This window comes from Schistocerca nitens, chromosome 2 (assembly GCF_023898315.1).
Source record: "Schistocerca nitens isolate TAMUIC-IGC-003100 chromosome 2, iqSchNite1.1, whole genome shotgun sequence".
NCBI lineage: Eukaryota > Metazoa > Arthropoda > Insecta > Orthoptera > Acrididae > Schistocerca > Schistocerca nitens.
Genome location: NC_064615.1, coordinates 633,561,456 through 633,582,793, shown reverse-complemented (window position 1 = coordinate 633,582,793; position 21,338 = coordinate 633,561,456). Strand labels below are relative to the sequence as shown.

Here is a 21,338-nt window from a genome sequence, read left to right as displayed (position 1 = left end):
CCACCTGCGCAATTCAGTAAAGCTAGTGTTGGTGGGAAGGGTTCCGTATGGCACAGGCTGTGAATCAGTCATTGAAATGAAGGATGTCAAGTTTGGCAGCTTGCTCAGAAACCAGGGTGTCCACTTGTTTATTGGCCACAGTTTGTCAGTGGCCATTCATGCAGACAGCCAGCTTGCTGGTTGTCATGCCCACATAGAATGCAGCACAGTGGTTGCAGCCTAGCTTGGAGATCACATCACTGGTTTCACAGGTAGCCCTGCCTTCAATGGGATAGGTGATGTTCGTGACTGGGCTGGAGTAGGTGGTGGTGGGAGGATAAATGGGACAGGTCTTACATCTAGGTCTATTTACAGGGGTATGAGCCATGAGGTAAGGGGTTGGGAGCAGGGGTAGTGTAAGGATGGATAAGTATGTTGTGTAGGTTCAGTGGATGGCGAAATACCACTGTGGGAGGAGTGGGAAGGATAGTGGGCAGGACTTTTCTCGTTTCAGGGCAGGGAATGTAATTCCATTGCTCCAGTCCTGGGTGGTACTGAGTTATGAGGAGAATGCTACTCTGTGGCTGGACAGTGATACTTTGGGATGTGGGAGACTGGAAAGATAAGGCACAGGAGATTTGTTTTTGTACAAGGTTGGGAGGATAATTACACTCTGTGAAGGCTTCAATGAGATGTTTGGTGTATTTCGAGAGGGCAGATGTGACGACAATGGGTGGCTAGGCTGTATGGAAGGGACTTCTTGATATGGAATGGGTGGCAGCTGTCAAAGTGGAGGTATTGCTGGTGGTCAGTAGGTTTGATATGGACGGAAGTATTGATGCAGCCATCTTTGAGGTAGAGGTCAACATCTAGGAAGGTGGCCTGTTGGTTTGAGTAGGACCAGGTGAAGCAAATGGCGAAGAAGCTATTGATGTTCTGGAGGAATGTGGATAGGGTGTCCTCATCCTTGATCCACATCAGTCATCAATGAATCTGAACCAGGTTTCCACTCCCATCATGCACTGGTGCTGCTGCTCTCAGTGTGGTTTCAGTTGCCTAAGACTGAAGTCAAGTTGTTGAGGAAGGCCTTAGTGGCCGAAAGCTTTATTTGTGACAGTCTTTCTGTTGTGCCTATCTGTGACTCAGCATCTCCGCTATATGGTGAGTAGCAACTTTCCTTTTCATAACATTGTTACATTCCATCCTGGATTTTCCATTTTTTATTTAAAACTTCTAACTTTGTTTGTAATGAATATAATTTTTATACACAGTTCTTTCCATCGACAGACACACTTCCTTTCCTTTTACCCAGTATTGCAGATAAGATCCTATCAAGTGCACCTTCACAGCTATAGTAAAGTGAACTGATAATTCACATTTTGACAAATGCATAGAAGATGCATGTTGAGATGTGCTAATGTATTATTGCCTCTGTGTACTGTTAACAGATGGCAATACTGAACTTAAAACTAAAGTCACTTGTATGTGAAAATGTGAATAAGTATTCCATGTATAATGGGGCCTACCTGTATCTGAGCAGAATTTATTTCATCAATTTCAGTTTCAGCTTTGCAACTGTACATCTGCCCACATTATGGTCTTGTGAACTGTCTACCAACTGTATTAATTTTCATCATATAAATGTACTAAGATGAATATTAGGGCCCAAGCACCAGGTCAATATTGGTTGGACAAAAATGAAAGTTTAATCAAAGTGAAATTATGATTAGTAGAAATGTGTGCAGTTCAAAATGTCTTATTATCTTTGTGTGGCACAATAACATGAAATAAAGATATAACAGCTGGCATAATAGTGACTTACGGAACTGTCAAAATACGTAAATTATAAAGTACAGTCAATACACACATTTAGAAGTAGAAAAAACTGATCTTTATCTCCTATCATCCTCTGAACAGGTGGGTCCGTCTCAACTTCAGTTCTCAGTGAACTGGCACTAATTTCAAACTTTCTCCATTGTATCCCTCATTCCTCCCTCATGACAGAGCTAACAATTCAAAAAGCTAGGAATAGACTTCGTTTTGTTTTTCTTTTTTTCTCATGCTTTCAGAAGTGTCTGTTGGCAGTACTTGAAATTTCTCATATTGAAACCATTCTGTTTCCTTATAACACATCAGCTTTCTGAGTGAATTTTCCTTTTAATACAAAATTTATAATTTTAATGATTTGTTCCAGTGTGAATATAGAATTATGATAAAAAAAACAGTGCATCACTAACAATTAAGAGTATCCTGAAGGAATTACTGCAACACAAACTTCAGATATCAAACAAATCATTTCTGACTGCAAGACATCTTCAGAGGTAAAATGGTCACTACAAAAAGGTCTCAAAGGGCCCTCAAACTTATGGAACAGCATAGATAATACCACCATTTGTTACATCATGCTGATTTCATGATTATATCAGACTGGTATCACTGTTCTCAATTAAAAGTAATTGATATTCATTCTGTTGGTGGGGTTGATGCAAAATTGACATCCATATTTTATTTAACTTAACAGCATCTTCTTTTCTATTAAAATTATTATGTTGTTCATGAATCTCTGTGGTCTCCCTACACATGTACGCATTCCAATGTATTGGCTTTGATAAAAACACTTGTCTCATTGAATTTTATTTCATAGTTTTTATCATGGAAGACTTGTTCTCCTATGGTCCACTTTTCAGGTCATGGTAGCTGACAGTTATTTTTGTGTTCAGCCAAGTGAGTGGTAATACTTCTCTTTGTAGAGTCAATGTATATTTGCCCACAACTGCAAGAAATTCTGTAAATCTCAAGTGTCACCAATGGATGTTGCGCATATTTTACCATTTTTAAGAAGCCTAAAAATTGTTTCAACAACATCCTTGGCCAACACTTTCCCAGTTCAACCCGTAATCTTGTTCATAAACAGGAGGAAAACTTTCCTAGTTGGCAGTCATTGTTCCTAATTAGTCCTGCTTCCTCTTCTTGGACAGAGTGCTCGATTCACCTCTTTCGTAAAGTAACCTTTTTTTTTATAACTTTTTTTTTTTTTTAAAAAAAAAGGACAGCTATAGGTAATTCAGCTTATCTTGTAAATAATATTAGCCCTGTCCACCAAGGTTTTAATGATGCATCCTTTAGTCTTGGGTGACAGTTGTATTCCTTATGGAAATATTGATCAGTGAGTGTAACTTTCCTTTGCACCTTATGACTCAAAGTCCCATCCACCCTTCTGATCACACTTACTTTCAGAAAATTAAATCATCCAATGTTCTTTTTCTTCATCAGAAATTGAATTTTTGAGCTGATATTATTTAGAGCCCTCCCAAGCCCTTGCTGCAGTTGCCGTTTTATCTCCAAAGATGTCTCCCACAGTTGAGACGAGATGTCAGTGAATTGTTTTATATACCTCAGCCTGTAAGTCTTAAATGAGATGAACACTGGCTGTGAAAGCCTACACTGTATGATGCAAGTCTAGAACAAGTGTGTGGGAGAAAATACAAAAGTTTAAGTGAAAAGTAACTGTGAGGCATGACATGCACCGACAAAGGGTACAACACCAAGGGACATACTGTAAGTACACGTAACAATGGCAGGTTGGAACATGTACTACAAATTATAATCAAGTGGACTGCAAATGTGGAGACTGAGAATGTCAAAAGATTGGCTGTTTACTGTCAGAAGGTTTACAGCAAATTCCTCTGAAGTATAAAGATGTGAAATTTTCAACAACACTTGGCGTACAAATTGGAAAGACTGGTTTGAGCCCCAGGAAGTGAAATGTTTACAGTAGTAAGCAGAAACATTAGGTTGGGACTTAGATCAATAATTGATTGTTTCTACTGATTCTGTTACATTAGTTGTAAAGTCATTCAAAGATAACCTAAACCTGATAGTATGGAAATAGCTTAAGAATACGGTTGTGGTGGTAGTGGTAGTAATAGTACATGACTATAATATGACCAATATCAAATGGGAAAATTACACATACATTTTTGACGCTAAGGAAAGATATGGAGGATTACAATTCAGCATTCCTTTGATGACACAGTTTCAATTATTGAAATATGGGGTTGGAAACCGGCTGTATACTTCCCAAAAGAGCTGTCTTACCATATACCAAAGTTCAGCAATCTAGAGAAACCATCAAAAATCTAAATATGGATGGCTGAACAGAGATTAGAAACCTTGTCTTCTCAAATGAATCCAATGCCTCAGCTGCTATGCCAACTCGTGCAGTAGGTTAGGTCAGTGTTGCAATGTAATTCTTAACTCATTGCCTTAAATCTACCTAGAACAACCAATCTCTTAACCATAACATGCCACAGAACCACTGAATAAAAAACTGAGCCAGTCATTGGAGGAAATCACAGGCCATGCCCGTCTACAAGGACAGCAGAAGTGAGCCACAAAACTACCATCCAGTACCAATGACATTCATTTGCTGCATAGTCTTGGAACATATTTCAAGCTCAAACATAATGAATTATCTCAGATGAAATGACCTCCTCATGCCAACCAGCATGCATTCCATGAACATATGTCCACAAATCCTAACTCTCTCTTTTCTCATATGACACTGTGACATTTGTGGATGAAGGAACTCTAGTGGATGCAGTACTTCCTGAATTCCAAAAAGCATTTGCATCAGTACCACGACAATATTTATTAATGAAAGTACTGTCATATGGGATAACAAACAAAATTTGTAACTGGACACAGGATTTCTTGATAAGGAGGACACAGCTTATTATCTTGGATGGAGAGTCCTTACTGATTAAAAATAACTTAAAAAATAACCAAAGAAAGTTCAATCCTATTGAAAACATTTTCTTCTGCAGTTTACAAAATACAAACTCTTCTGTTGTATTTTCATGACTGTCAAGTAAATATGCTTGACCATTAGGTCAAGTTTTGCTTTTTAAAAATTTCGGTTAATGTGGGCGGAGTGACTTTTTGCACAATGATGGAGAAGTAGAAATATTAGACTGATCATGAAGGTGTCTCAGCCTCTAATATGTGGAATAAAAGTAATGTGCTAACTAAACCAGAAACTGGAATAGCTGTTTTCCAGTCGTCATTTTTGAATGGGCTAGTAAATTGGCTTCAGGCGTAAAACAACAGCAAAAAATGGTTTCTAAAATTCAGTTTCCATTTTCTGGAAGATTTGTCACATGTAAACGTAATTACTGCATAATGACTACTGCAGTGACACACATTTGTACATTGCATAAGTTGGCAGCAGTTGCAACGTGGTATGAAAACTTTAGAATGACCACCAACAAGACCCAATCAAAATATCGCCAACTTCACACCATGATGACCATTCCCTCTCAAGGCAGCAAAAGCTAATGAAGGGAGGGGTTGGGGGAGTACAATCTGACCTCGCATCCTGCTTACAACCTGAAACAAACATTTTGCAATAAATTCATTTTCTTTAACATTATACAGATGCTAATTTAGCAATCAGTTTTCTCATAATTGTTTCATTTTTAAAATAACATAATGAAAGAAAATACTTTTACTTGTATCAGCATGCACTGTTTAATTTTATGAATACCATCTGAAACATTCTTGCATACCACCAGTGGTATGTGTACCACCATCTGGGGGATCCCTGCTTTAAATGACAAATCGCCTGTTGGCTTCAGCCTTGGGTTCTATGGCTTTTCTGAAATTCTGCCAGCACAAGTTGCTAGAATTGTCAAAGCTTCATCCTCCACTGTCGGTGGCAGGGGAAGCTTTAACAATGCTAGTTGCTCGTGCTGGCAAAATGTCAGAAAAATCACCAAGCAAATGTCAGCCAAAGAATCTGAGACAGAAGCCAACAGGCAGTTTGGCAACAAGTGACCACAAAAGCCTTAATAATTTTATTCTTTAAATGTTCAGAAATTTAAATGCTTTAAATATTCACAAAATGCAACAAAAAGTATCCTGTATGCACAATATCAGTGTCACAATCAGAATGTCAACTTGCACTAATACCTGCGTGTAACAGTAGGCAGTAGAGTTTCGATTATTGGTAGGATACAGGGAAAATGTGGTCAGTCTGTAAATGAGATTTACAGAACACTCCTATGATCCACCAAAGTAAATTGTTCAAGTATGTGAGACACATACAAATAATATATTAAAAAACTAGAAACCCGCCTCGATTGCGAAAAAAGCACCTAGTGTTAACCTAGGTTTCAGCATAGATATCTACTACACCTTCTTCAGAACAATAAAACCCACAAGTGCCTAAGAAGACTTTTGTCAATGATTAAAAGAACACCATAGCTATACATTTATAAACGAAAAAAAGGAAACACAAACAGTACATATGTACAAAGTCTAAACCGTTACTTAACTTAATGGTGTAACCTCCACCTCACACCGGCCTATGTTCGATGGTCCATGACCCGCCATAAACTGCAGCTACAAATGGTCGCTCACTTACACGCCTGACCCGCTGCCTATGCTCATGCACAAGACAAGGGAAGTTCCTTGAATGTGCATGCGCATATGAATACATGAAAGTTTATACATGGGTCGTGGCTAAATAGCCCTTATATTCCCAACCGTGGATCAACGTATATCAAAAAATAGAATGGATAGAATAAGAGACGAGCTAAATAGGACATGAAGCTTAAAAATAACCGCACATGGTTGCTTCTGCTAGGAAAGAAACATATATGAAGCTACCTATGACAACAGGAGGAACTCTTAAAAACTATTCCTAAAGCCAATAGTTAGCCGGGGGGGCTGATGGGACGTAATCTAAAGATGTTGTGGTAATAAAGAGATAGGGATAAAACATGAGGTGTTCAATGGGCTAAAATCACCTTCATCGAGGAAAAAAGATAAAAGATGAACAGCTTGACCAACCGTGCTCGCCCATCAGCGCACGCATGTGAAAATCCACAGATCATCAGATTTACAAGTATGAAGAACAAATTACAGGTGCGAAACATTCATAAAATTTTCTGTTTCTTTGTAGGAGTTGGTCGTTAAGGATATTGTCTTTATCATGTTGCAGATGCTTAAAGATCTGCATTTCTTCCAAAACATCCAGTTTTAAGCCCTTAACCTTGGCATGAAGTAACTCGATATTAACTGGAGGGCTCGGCGCATGAGCCGTTTGCACAAGGTGTTCCGCATAAGTAGAGCCCTTAGTACCGTCACCGCTTCTAGTAGGAATATGCTCTTTATACCTGAGACCTAGAGCTCGTCCCGTTTGCTCAACATAAAATTTTGGACAATCCCCGCATGTAATTTTATATACTCCTGATTGGGAAAGTTTATCGTTCTTATTGTGCAAGGAGTGGATTAAATTCCTATGTAAACTATTATTAGCAGAATAGGCGACTCTGAAATTATGGGCTCTGAGTAAACACCCCAATTTGTAACTTACATTGCCTATGTAAGGGATAGATATCGTTGCCACTTGTTTGACATCTAACACATCCCCTAGGGTGGAAGACGTAATATTATTTTTATTTATTTTCTTGTTATACATCTGTCTTCCCAACTGAGGCCTATAGCCATTATTTATAGCAATATTCTCAAGTGTGACCAGTTCAGTTTCTACCGCATCTGGTGCAAGAGGGATAGCTGTAACTCTGTGAATATTAGAATGAAAAAAGGCCATCTTATGGGCGTACAGATTGGCCGAGTCTACAGGTATAATATTGTCGGAAAGCATATTTTTCCAAAAAAATATCAAATTTAATGCAGTTGTCAACCACAGTTAAAGTGAGGTCCAAAAAATTTAATGACCTAGTATTGGATTCTCGCTCAATTGTAAAACTGATATTATGGTGAAGCTCATTAAAAATCGAAAAAATATGGTCTACATCACTTTGAGAACCATCAATGATTAATAGAATGTCGTCAAAATATCTTTTGTAAAATTTTATTCTCCTAAGAATCTCTCTGTCACTGGCAAAAAAATCAGACTCTAAGTAGTTCATAAAAATTTCTGATAAAATCCCAGCTAGGGGGCTCCCCATAGCCAAACCTGCTGGTTGTAAGTAAAATCCCCCATTAAATGTAAAGTAATGGTGTTTTAAAATGATCCGTAGCAGCATCATCAACTCATTGACCTCTTTATCCAAAAGTTTTTTTATGGTGACGCAAATTACACTCTAGTATTTGCAGTGTGTGGTCGACCGGTACATTAGTATATAAACTTGTTATGTCAAATGATACTAGTTTAGAATCTTCAGAACAAGATACCTCGCGTAAACTGGTAGCTAAATGAATGGAATTTTTAACGGAATAGTTTTTACTAAAAACAAAATTTTCTTTAATCTTAGTATGCAAGTATTTCGCCAGCTTATGATAGGCACTTCCCATACTGTCAACAATAGGGCGAATTGGGTGATTTAACTTATGAACTTTAAACTGACTTCTCAATTTTTGATATACGTTGATCCACAGTTGGGAATATAAGGGCTATTTAGCCACGACCCATGTATAAACTTTCACGTATTCGTATGCGCATGCACATTCAAGGAACTTCCCTTGTCTTGCGCATGTGCATGTGCATAGGTAGCGGGTCAGGCATGTAAGTGAGCAACCATTTGTAGCTGCAGTTTATGGCGGGTCATGGCCCATCGAACATAGGCCGGTGTGAGGTGGAGGTTACACCATTAAGTTAAGTAACGGTTTACACTTTGTATATGTGTACTGTTTGTGTTTCCTTTTTTTTTTTTTTTGTTTATAAATGTATAGCTACGGTGTCCTTTTAATCATTGACAAAGGTCTTGTTAGGCGCTTGTGGGTTTCATTGTTCTGAAGAAGGTGTAGTTATCTACGCCAAAAACTAGGTTAACACTAGGTGCTTTTTTCGCAATTGAGGCGGGTTTCTAGTTTTTTAATATATTAACCAATGATTGCTGACGCGCTGCGATGTTGAAGGTTCTTACATACAAATAAGACTAACAGCAGATACTGAACGTGTGCAAAACAGGGCAGCACAAAGAGTCTCAGTTTTTTTCTGAAACTGAAAAAACATGCCACAAAACTGCTGAATCATTTGAACTGGCATGTGCCTGAAGATGGATGTCAACTATTCCCCCCCACCCCCTCTCCCCCCAGACCCTGTACATATCAATTCAATAGCGACAGTGAAGACATTATTGGGACAAATTACAATGTATACAGAGGTGTTTAAACAGTCATTCTTGCCTGATCTGCTTGTGATTGGAAATGGGGAAAAAAACCTAACACATTGTGCAATGGGAAGTACCCTTTTCCATGCAGTTCACAGTTGTTTGCAGAGTAAGAATGTACCAAGAGAAAATGCTCTAATACAGTTCCTTCAAGCACATCACATTGGAGTAGGTTAATTTAGTTGTTAGCAACTGTTCAATACAATACATTTATAAGTTAACTAAACACACTGCTTCCTGCCTTTTAAATAGGAAGTAAGAGGTTTTAAGGCTACCCGTCTCATCCCATATTCCTCTAAGATATGCTATAAAATGGTATGATTCATAGTCCCAAAAGCTTTCCTCACAGCCAAGAAAGTATCTTTTACCTTGTCTTCTTCACCCAGTTTATCAATAATTCATGTATAAAATTTCCTATTGCCTAAATTTAGAGATACACCACTAGGATGGTAACAGGTCAGTTTAGTCAATATAAAACTTTAGTAGACTTGCTTAAGAAACTTAAATTGGACTCTCTGGAGGAAAAGTGATATCATCACAGAATTGTACTGAGCAAATTTAAAGAATCAGTTTTCAAGTAACACCATGTACAATTATGTTTCCTCTGTTCAATGTAGAATTCGTGAGACTAAGATAACAAGAGATTTGAATATGTACAAAGGCATATCAACAGTCATTCACCCTCTCAGTCAGTACATGAATGGAATAGGATGGAGTATTAATAATATTGTTATGAAGTACCTTTCACCATGAGCTGTGCCGTGCCTTCCAAAGTATGTATGTTTGTGAATGTAGAACTAAGTAAATCAGTTAATGAATACTATGAAAGCATCAATGTCAAATGGGATTATCATTGGCACTAGACTACAGCTTCCATCAGCACAAAAGAGAAATAATTATGCCAGAGTAATAGCAGACAACAAAGTATCTGCTTCACACAAAGCAGAAAAAAATTATGTATAAGAGTGATAACATATTTTGGGATAACAGTTGATTTTGCTATGGACAATGGTGATTTTTACCAACTGTAAAATGATCAAGATTATAGTTATTGCATCAAAAGGAAAATTCAGTTGAGAATATAATTAAATTAAGAGACAGAGCTGCTAGCCAGTACATACCTGCAGGATACAGCTTACTGAATACTGCCGACAGACACATGTAAGCAGAAGTACACAACAGTATCTTGACTTTTGGAACTATTAGTTACTCCCTTGGGGAGGGGAGAGGGATAGGTTGGGGAAAGTTAAAAGAAAGTGCATGTTAATGACACCTCAGGATGAGAGGGATCAGCCTGTAGTAAGGATTAGCACAAAGGAAGATTTGTCTCGAAGGGGAGAGGGAGGACAACAAGCAGTGACAGTTGCATGCCACAGTTTTTGACTTTTACACACAAGGATGTTGTTTTATTCACATAATTCATTAACCATCATCTGTAAGATGAAATGATGATGTCTGATCTTTGTAAAATCTCCAGTGTAAACTGGATGACATACTCATCTGAGAGACTACACTATTAGAAAAACTAGTTGTTCATTTCACCAAATAATTCATCTTTCAAGACTCTCTACTATGCATGAAGTAATTTATATATGTTTTCCTTTTCATTTTGAAACAAACCAGTTTGTTCTCATTACAGCCTGGCACAGCTGGCATTAACAGTTAGTCATACGACTTGACAATTATTAAATTAAGCAAATTATCTCCAACTGTGTTTCAGTGAGCTCCTGTGAGTTTTTCTTTTGGCTGATGAAGTCTTTCCTTCTGATTAGATTACATCTTTAAAACACACATGAAAATGTCAAACATGCCTGACTCTACTGAATAAAAATCTTCACAATAGACATAAATTCCATGGACAGACAATTTTTAATAATATTTGGTTCAGTCCTCAGGCACATTCATTGTAGCACAGTCAACTAGAAGCTTAAATGCTGTTTCTTCCATTTTATTAAACACAACCATCTCACTCGGGACTATTCTAGTGTACCAAAGATATCCTTACCTAACTACAGTTTTTATTAAGAGGAAAAAGAAAGAGTTCTGCAATTTTTTATGAATTATGTTGCTGTGTTCTAAAATAAATTGGAACAATTTCAAAGAACCATTGAATGAATTAAAATAGAGACTAATCAAAATATTAATGTCAAGTTTTAAAACTTTCCACATTCCCATGTATCCTAATACATATTTACAATTAAGTCATATACCTCTGTTGGAAGGGTACAGAGAACAGTATGATCAATTCTTCCAGGACGAAGCAAAGCTGGATCAAGCAGGTCAGGGCGACTGGTAGCTGCCAATACCCAGACACCCTGCAGACCTTCTACACCATCTAACTGAGTCAACAACTGATTGACAACACGGTCTGTAACACCTGTACTATCGTGGCCACGCCTATAACGAAAAAGGAAATGCTAGTAAAGAAAGTAACTGACCAAATGAATGTCAAAAACATAAATAAGGAAAGAGACAGACTAAATATATGCTGTTTCAGTTCACATCTTTGCTACAGCAAAAAATTGTATTCATTCAAGAGAAACAAAACTTTAAATGAAAGTGGCTGTATAGTGGATATTTTCCATCCTCTGTTTTTAAGTTCAATGTATTACCACTGTACTAAAACTGATTTTTGTATTTCTAAATTTCCAAACATTCGAAAAAATAAGGACTTAAACCAAAGGCCATGAGTGTGTGTGGTGCTAGTCATGGTAAACAGGTAAACAGAGTAATAGATGAGAGCAGCAAGAAGAGAAATGTGCCAACCTGAATACCTGTCCTGTCCCACCTCCATAAGGGACCCAAAACACAATTGTTTTTAGTGTTGTATGGGAATATCTTAATATCTGCATATTTTGGTGATTTTTGCTTGAAATGTTTAGTATTCCACGAAATACTAACTCACGTTCAAAGATTCAGTTTACAGAGCCATTAGAAAATAAATCACAGGTACTGACACAAATATGTTGCAAGGGTACTTTTTATTGGGATTTGGTCTAGATATCGAGTAGCCAGCACCTTATTAAATGGATAGTAATCTGACGTGTAACACGAAAAACACCTACAGTTACATACCAGAACATGTAACACCTGATGATATATGATATTGGTCAGTAATTTTAACATTTTTCTTGATGTCCTGTTTGATTTCCCTATACTGAACTGAACACATTGAATATTTATTCCATTTATTACAAATTAATCTGCAACTGCTGTCTCTAACTTATGACACTACTGTCCTCGTGACACAATATTTAGTCCACTGAGCATCACATGAGTCATCCTCCTAACACTCGAGCAAGCATGCCTGTGTATAAAGTGCAACAATCACAAATAACATTGTCTGGTACCATGCCATTATTGTTTTACAACTGTGAGTCCTTACCTATTCCTTCATTATCACTTTAGCTAATATATTAATTAGTTGTGTTGTCATATGTCCAAACGAGCATCATTAATATAAAATAAACAGCCAACTAAGTGAGAAAAATTTACAATCTGTGCAAGAAAATGACCCAGATTTCAAACTAGCAGCACACTCCCCCAATGAGGCAGTTATCTACGAGATAATTAGTAATCAAGTAATCCATTGACAGGGATCTGATGTAATGCACTGTTTAATGCTTCAAGTGGGTCACTGCTGTGGGGTAACACTTGTCTGCAGCAACAGAGTAATAACCTGAAAGGTTTTGTGGGGTCCTGCCCTCTCGTCTCATATAGGGTGCCTAAAGGAAGCTGCATCCTTGAATGCTATACAACAATTCAAGCAAATAATGTTAGTAGTTTTATTTCAATAAAGCAGATTGACAATACTTAATTTGTATTTACAGTGGTGTCGCAAGCAGTGAGTGACATGCAACATAAATCTGAGTCCTTTGCTATATGACAGTGTTCATGCAAGTTTGACACCCAGTTTGTGGATCACTAATAACTGTTGTTGTAGCACTCTCTGTTAGCCCATGCTAATGCTCTGTGAATACTGTCCACTAATGTCTGATCAAGGCTGGCAGGAGCAGCACTCATATTCACTTCTGCTAGATGCCTCTCATATTGTGGTGATGTCCTGGTCAGCGCGCTATTGGCCAATGTCATCTCACCACCTTCTCTTCTCTTGCATTGGCACTTGTGGTTACACCAGAACAGGCTTATTTTATTCTTGTCTAATTAAACAGTGATGTAACTCATGAAATGTAAGTTTATTTTATCATTCTTCAATTAAACTAACCATAGGATTAAACAATGACTTTGCTCATACATGTTTCCATTTGTAACATAAGGACAGCTATTCTTTATATATGTACAAAGTGCACCACTTTCTCACTGCCATTATGAAAAATAGCACACATTAGAGGGTTAATACAAGGATATACCTACCACTTTATGATGCACCTTCTAACAGTAAGAAATCCAGCTACAAGGCCTTGTCACAAGAGCAATGACACTCTGTTCTGTAGAGTATTTGCTTGAACATGAATGATCTAAGGATGTCTTCCACTTAAGTTAGTATTCCAAACTGTCTTCGGTTTAGTGGCAGTGTAAGAAACTAATCATTCTGGGATTTAAAAATGAAGTGTATACAGGCCTTTCAGTTTGGCCACTGTGTTGAATTCAGAACAAACACCTATTACATCTTTAATTTTTCATGGTGTAGGACACCTTTTATTAAGTTTATGGAATGTAAGCATATAAATTTTTCCAATTCTTCTACAACATTTTGGTCGCGTATTTTCCTGCAATTCTCAGAATGAGTCAAAAAAGTTAATAAAAGTCAGCGCTTTCGACAGTGCATAGAATTTGGCCTTAACTATAATTCGATCACAAAGAAGTCATCATAGTGTTGCTACCACCAAAACTAAGACCCCAGAATGATTTGACGTTCGAGTGCTTCTTTTTCATCTGCCAAACCACTTATGAAGCTACCTCTTTGCCAAAGACCAGCCCCTTTGATGCTCATTCACATGTTCCTTGATGATGTACACAAGGGATATACTGGCAACATTTAATCAGTCTCTTAGCTCATTCCAAGGTCGACCAGAAGATGCATAATAAAAATTTCAGTACAAGAAGGGGAAATTGCATAGCTGCATGCTTGACACTTGATGGATTAACCACATATCAATAGGTTGGTTTGTGAGTTTACACTATTATTCATATAAAAAGTAGCCTTTAATTAAAATTTAACATTGTATTGTTCACCTCTGAACTCTACTGAGACTAAGCAGATGCAAATGTCACACCTTTCTGTAATGAAGCAGCACAAGAAAGTATTTATGACAAGCAGTATTAACAAGAGGACAAAGAGTAAAATGAACACATTACAACTGAAACTGGACAGCCTGTGAGTGGAGCCATCAGTGGCTCTTCTGTTTTAATAATACAGAAACATATTTAATTTGCATAAAGATCTGACTGTGTAGATCGCAACATTTTATAAGAAAAACAGAAGTTTTATTAAATTAAAAGTAGTGTTAACAGATGACTCACATCATGCTTAATGAAAATAATGCAAAAGACTGTACTTCATGATTAACACACTGGAGAATAAGAATCTCTTTCACATTAGGAGAAATCATTGGAGTTCCACAAGGTTGAGTATTGGGTCCTCTGTCGCTTCTCATGTGTGTTTATGACCTACCATTTAACACACAGCAAGCAGAATTAGCACTTTTTACATATGTCACAAGCACATAATTCAATCCCACTAGACATACAGTAAATAAAGATATTATAAATAATTTGTTGAGAGGGATTATTGAATGATTCTCCGCAAATTGCCTCTCTCTTGATTTTAAGAAAATACAGCATATTCAATTTTGCACATCAAAATTTATGACACCATTGATAAATTTACACTAGAAGCAATGGATAATAAGTCAGGCAGAACCTTTACAACTTTGGATGTACATACTAATGACAATTGAAATCGGAAAAAACTCACTTTAGAGATTACTAAACAACTAAGTTCAGACATTTTTGTACTCTGTGTTATTGCAAGTAGTGGACAGAGGTAAATCAGTAAGTTAACATACTTTGCTTATTTTCATTTAATAATGTTATCTGGAATTTTACTCTGGGGTAACTCATCTTTCCTTATAGCACAAAAGCAAGCCATAATAATAATAATATGGTGCTCATCCTTGATTACCTTGAGTAAGTTGAGGGTTGGGAATTTTAATGATATTATCATGCATGAAACTTCCTGGAAGTATCATGCCAAGTACAGTCAAGACAGACACAAAGCTGGTTCCACCACTGTAGTACAAATTTACATGCCAACTAATTCCACAGATGGTGAAGTGAGACTGAAAGAATGTCTGATGCGATAAAAGAAATTATTCAGATAGTTAAGGAGAAGAAAAATTTAATTTGTGCGGAGGAGACTGGAATTTGATAGTAGGAAAAGTAAGAGAATGGAAAATAGTTGGGGTTATGGACTGGGGGAAAGAAATGAAAGAGGAAGCTACCTGGTAGAATTTTCCTCAGAGCACAAATCACTCAGCACTAATACTTGTGAGGGGGATTACCGGGTTGGTTGCACCGATAATCACACCCATTTATTAACCTTAACACATACAAGGATGACAAAGAACTGAACTGAACATGGTGGAACAGCAAAAGATAATGCTTAGAGTCCAAAGATGAATGTATATCGATGTCGGTGTCGATTTCATTGGCGCCACATAACAGCCCCCCCCCTCCCCCTCCCACAGTACGGAGTACTCTTGAGAGGCCGGGGGAGGGGGGGGGGTGACTATGGGGTCGGCAGGGGTGGTCCGCGGGAGCCAGACCACGGTCAGCTCAACAGCATTGTCGGGGAGCTGTGTGGGTAGATGTCATGAAGGAAGGTTCGACCACTAAACCTAGAAATCTAAGCGAGCTGGGCGTCGTACTGGGCGTGCGGCAACAGGTAGGCCGGTGTGGAACGGAGCGACGACGCCGATGTCTCTGGTGGGTGTGGCGAACACATGTAGCATGTCCAGGTCGACGTCAGGCGGGAGGGGAACACATTTCACCAGGTGGCAGGGAATGGCGGAGGTTGTGTCATGAGCACTGGATGAAGAGAAACACACAACGAACAGTGTATAATCATGCAGTATTATTGAGATGTCATGGATTATGTCCAGGGGGACAGGCACAAACACCTCGAGCGAGGGCACGTTCAAGACGGGGGGCGTGAGAAATCTCGACAAGGCGAGGCAGGCAATGGTGGAGAGGTCGAAGGGACCGGCGAAGGGCCCAGCGGCGAGGACGTGATCGTAGGTAAGCTCAACGTGGGGAGCATGTGGTCACTCGACGGAGTGGATGAGACTGGAGTAGAGGGCGAGGTCGGAGGAGAGCTTGGCGATTGGAGCTGGAAGTCACTCGACGGAGTGTGTAAGTCCGACGTGGAGGGAGTGGTCGGAGCGTCGTGAACCACGACAGGGAGTGGCATGGTCGTGGCCTGAAGGGGGGTAGGAGAAGGCTCGACATGAGCAGGCTTCAGTCTGTTGAGAGAGACGGGACGTGAACCTTAGGCCGGGAATTGCTGGCGGGCGGAGGGATATGGAGGTTGATGAATTGGCGTCTGGCGCAGTCCCGAAGGAAGGTAAGTCAGACTGCGGGAGAGAAGCGGAAGGGATCACAAGTTCGCCAGGGAGAACAATGTTCTGGCCATATATGAACTCGGCTATTGTGCCTTTGAGGTATTCCTTATAAATCGTACGAATGCCGAGTAGCACAAGGGGATGGGCCTCCGTGCATTGAGAGTCATGGCACCGAAGAGCCACCGTGAAAGTGAGGTGCCAGCACTCGACTAGCCCGTTACTTTGCGGATGATATGCTGTGGTACGTATGCGCCGGATGCTGCAAATGTTTAAAATCCCATTGAACAGGGCCGACTCAAATTGTCTGCCCTGGTCAGTTGTGATGATAGCTGGACATCCGAAATGGGATACCCATGACTCGACGAAAGCTCGAGCAACAGTTTCTGCCATAATATTGGGGAGGGGGACAACCTCGACCCAGCGAGTTGTTCGGTCGATAGATGAGAGAACGTAATGAAAGCCGTTAGAGGGGAAGAGATGGCCGACAATGTCAATATGAATATGCTGGAAACGTCCCAGGAGGGATCGAAAAGACGCCGAGGAGCGGTGAAGTGTGCTTGTTTACTTTGCAGCGTTGGCACGCAATGCAGGAGCGTGCCCATTGCTGGCAGTCCTTGATGACATTTCTCCACACAAAGTGCTCTGCTACGAGGCGGGCGGACGCACGAACACCAGACCAATGACCTCGCTGTTTGGTCTCTTCCCCCAACCAATCCAATCCAATCCAATCCGCACGAACTCCGGGGTGGGCTAAATTATGCAATGCGTTGAAGACAGCTCGATGGAGTGTGGTTGGGATGAGGGGGCGTAATGTGCCCGTACTGTCGTCGCACCAGATCTCACCAGAAATGCCAGGGAAGGTGGTGTGGATGAAGTGTAGTGAAGAAGTAGAGTCTGAAATCAGGTTTTGTGTTTCCTCGTTGGCAAGTTGGAGGTTAGGCAGTTCAGAGAGGTCTAACAGCAAATGGACGGCGTCGACTTGTGAAAGGAAATCAGCAACTATATTGTCAGCACCCTTTATGTGTCTGACCTCGGTGGTGAACTGAGATATGAAGTCCATGTATCTGAAGCGGTGAGGAGGCGGGTCAGCTGGCAGGTTTGTAATGGCCGCAGCCAAGGGTTTGTGGTCTGTTAAAACATAGAAAGGGCGTCCCTCAATGTCAGTCTTAAAATGCTTAATCGCTTCGTAGACCACGAGCAACTCCCTGTCAAACACGGAATACTTCCACTGTGCATTGGTGAGCTTGCATGAGAAGAACTTCAGGGGCGAAGTTTGGCCATCGATTGTCTGGCTAAGGACAGTGCCGGATGGCAGGATCGCTCGCGTCTGTGGTGATGAAAAGCTGCACATTGGGATGAGGATGCACGATGATGCAGGCCTCAGCAAGAAGATTTTTGAGGACAGTGAAAGAGTCAGTCATAGCAGGGGTCTATGGAATGGGCCGAGATCCAGAAGTGTTGGTGCCTGCCAAGGCGTCCGTCAGTGGAGCCTGAATCTCCACAGCCCGAGGTAGATATCAGAGATAATAAGTAACCGTCCCCAGAAAGTGCTGGAGCTCTTTAAATGATGAAGGTCTGGGTAAGTTTAGTATTGTTTGTCCTTCCTCAGGAGGTGGTGAAATGCCGTCGGCAGAGACCCGAAAATCAAGAAACGTGACAGCGGGTTGATGTAGCTGCAATTTGTCCTGGTTGGTATCGATGCCTGCTGCCGTGAGAGTGTTGTCCTCGATGGAGGAGCTGAACACAAGAATGTCATCAAGATATGCAAAGCAGAATTTTAGGTCGAATAGCACTTCGTTGATGAAGCATTGCCAGGTCTGGGTTGCGTTTTTCGGACCGAAGGGCATGAATCAAAAGTGAAATAACCGAATCGGGGTGGTGATGCTGTCTTCTCAATGTCTTCAGGTGTCATGGGTCTCTGATGGTAGGCCCATTTGCAATCAATGACAGAGAACGTGGTCGCACCTGCGAGGGAACTGGTAAAGTCGTCAGTGTTGGGTGTGGGGTAGGTGTGCATAATTGTTTGTGCGTTTAGTTGATGGTAGTCTCCGCACATGCGCCAGGACCCGTCTTTCTTGGGCGTAGACCAGCTACTGGCGGAGGGTTCAATGACGCTGGAGCCTAGTAGTTCAGAAATATGATTTTTAAGGTCAGAGAGGCACTCGGGACAAAGTCGATGTGGTTTACTGGAGATTGGGGGACCTGGTGTGAGGCGAAGCTTGTGAACCGTTCCATTGGTGATGACGGAAATGTTGCCGGCACAGGACGTGGTTTGTTTACAATGTGTGATGGGCGGGGCAGGCGAGGCATGGTCGTGGTGTTCAGAGCCACTTGGCGGATCCGACGGGAGCCAAGGCGGCAAAGTGTCCCATTAGTCAACGCGATAAGATGGCCGCCGGCCCACAGTAGTGGCACTGTGATCGGGTGAGCTCGGTAGAGCTCATGAGCCGTTATTGAGTCCATTGTCCGAGGGCGCGGCCTGTGGCAGCATAGGCGCAGGCGAAACGCTTGGCGTGAGTGCACTGTTTGTGTTGTCAGTAGTGGTTGCATGGCGGCATGCAGGAACCGAAGTTGCATAGTTTGAGGTGCTGTCCGCGAAGGGCAGGGTAGGAGCTGTCAGTTCGGGAACACGTGACGCTCGTCGCGCATGCGCACTTGTATCTGGCCGAGTGTCAAACGCTGCCGTGTTAGGAGGGTGTAGCCCTGTGGAACTGTCAGTACACATTATGGCAGTCTTGATAGCACAGTTGCAAGGGAAAACGGGAGGTAAACACACGGAGGCTCGATTGCTGGGATTGCAAGCAGATTCGGCACACTTACTGACCTTGCTTCGTCCTTGCTGTAGTGTCTGTAATTCCTTTGCTGCATTGGAGAGCTGGAGCTGTGTTTCGTGGAGCCAGAATGAGAGCGCAAAGTTTTTTTTGTGTAGGCGAGCGACGTGTTCAAGCTTGACAAGGTACTTGTGCGTGGTTTCTTGTAACGTCGTTAACAGAGACGAGCATGTACGGATGAGATGAACCCGGACCAATGTGTCACCGGGGTGAGGGAGGGGGGGGGGGGGGGGCCTTGACGGAGCACAGGGGAAGTGAGTCTTGGACGGATGATGAAACATGGTGTTTCACACTAGGTCCGGTGAAAGTTTGTGGTGTCGCAAGAATTCAATGGCTAGTATAGGTTTGTCAATTTCGCACACTAAAAAAGTCCACTCAAGTTTGCAGTTTGCGGAGACTGAGACGACGTGGGAAGTTGAACCCGAGCAATGTATTTTAGTTGAATTCACGGCTTGCAGTGAAGTATGATGAGGACGGATGTTCGACAACACTAAGGACGTAGGCAGCAGCGAAACATCAGCGCCTGTGTCCTCTAGGAAAAGGTATCATCGACAAAATGTCTTTAATGTAAAGAAGTCCGCAATCATCCGGTCGTTCCTGGACACAATGGAGCACTGGGGGGGGGGGGGGGGGGTGCCTGTCATGTTGTACGCAGGAGGTGGCACCCAGACCTACCTGCAATTGGCGTTTGTGAAGTAGCAGGGTGGTCTGCAGTTCCATGCCACCTCACTAAAACGTGTGTGGAAGTAACAGTACGGGTAGTGCGGTTGCATTTCCTGTGGAAAGTTCGTTGCCAATGGCAGTGGTCGAGGTTCGGTGGCCGCAGCAGGTTCGGTTGCAGGAGGGGGCGTGACCGTGGGCAGAGCCGGTGGTGTCCCAGTTGCTTGTTTACTGCTTCCCGGAGCGAGTGGAATGGTTGGCACAGTACGGCCCCGTGCCGTTGGTGACAACGGAAATGTTGCCGGTGGCACGGGAGGCGGTTTGTTTACAATGTGTGGTGGGCAGGGCAGGTGAGGCATGGTCGTGGTGTTCAGAGCCATTTGGTGGATCCGATGGGAGCCAAGCTGGCAAAGTGTCCCAGGAGTCAACGCAACAAGATGGCCGCTGGCTCAAAGTAGTGGCACCGTGGTCGGGTGAGCTCGGTAGAGCTCGTGAGCCGTTAGTGAGTCCATTGTCCAAGGGCACGGCCTGTGGCAGCATGGTCACGGACAAAACGCTTGGTGCGAGTGCACTGTTTGTGTTGTCAGTGACGGTTGCATGGTGGCACGCAGGAGCCGAAGTTGCATAGTTTGAGGTGCTGTCAGCGAAGGGCGGGGTAGGAGCCGTCAGTTTGGGAACACATGACGCTCGTCGCGCATCGCAGGGCAATGAGCCTAAACCTGAGACTTGTCAGGTAGGCAGTGGCTGGTGAAATAGAGCAGTGATGCATCATGTAGCTTGTCAGCAATTGTCATTCTTTACTCGACAAGTTCAGGAGTCCTTTGAGCCAGAGCAAAGCGGATGTGAGGAGATAGTTTATCTGACCAGATGGCGAGGAGAGCTGTGTCAGAGAATAGATCGGCACTGACCAGGGCACGTAGCCGTCTCCAGAGCTGGGAAGGTTTGTCGTTGCCTAGTTGCTCGACGTGGAGCACTTGCCATATTGCAGCCTCAGTTGAGCGTGCAAGCCGACGTAGAACTGTCTTTTTGGCTAGAGTGTAACGGGTAGATGAGTCTGGGTTGTCGACCAGGTCAGCAATCAAGTCCTCCTGGTCGTGCAGGTGGGTGATGAGGCACAGAAACCTGGTTGACTCATCGATTTTGTA

General features: G+C 41.6%; 1 protein-coding gene across 3 annotated transcripts in view; it reads right to left on the bottom strand.

Moving 5' to 3' along the window:
* The window catches only part of LOC126236747 (peroxisome biogenesis factor 1), a 404,197-nt gene that overhangs the window by 131,421 nt on the left and 251,438 nt on the right, over window positions 1-21,338 (bottom strand). For all 3 annotated transcript variants that reach the window (XR_007544978.1, XM_049946282.1, XM_049946283.1), the window contains one exon: window positions 11,330-11,516. Coding sequence is in view for 2 of the 3 variants with exons in the window: in XM_049946282.1 (XP_049802239.1) it covers window positions 11,330-11,516 (187 nt within the window). In the remaining variant the exon portion in view is untranslated. The remainder of the gene's footprint in view (window positions 1-11,329; window positions 11,517-21,338) is intronic.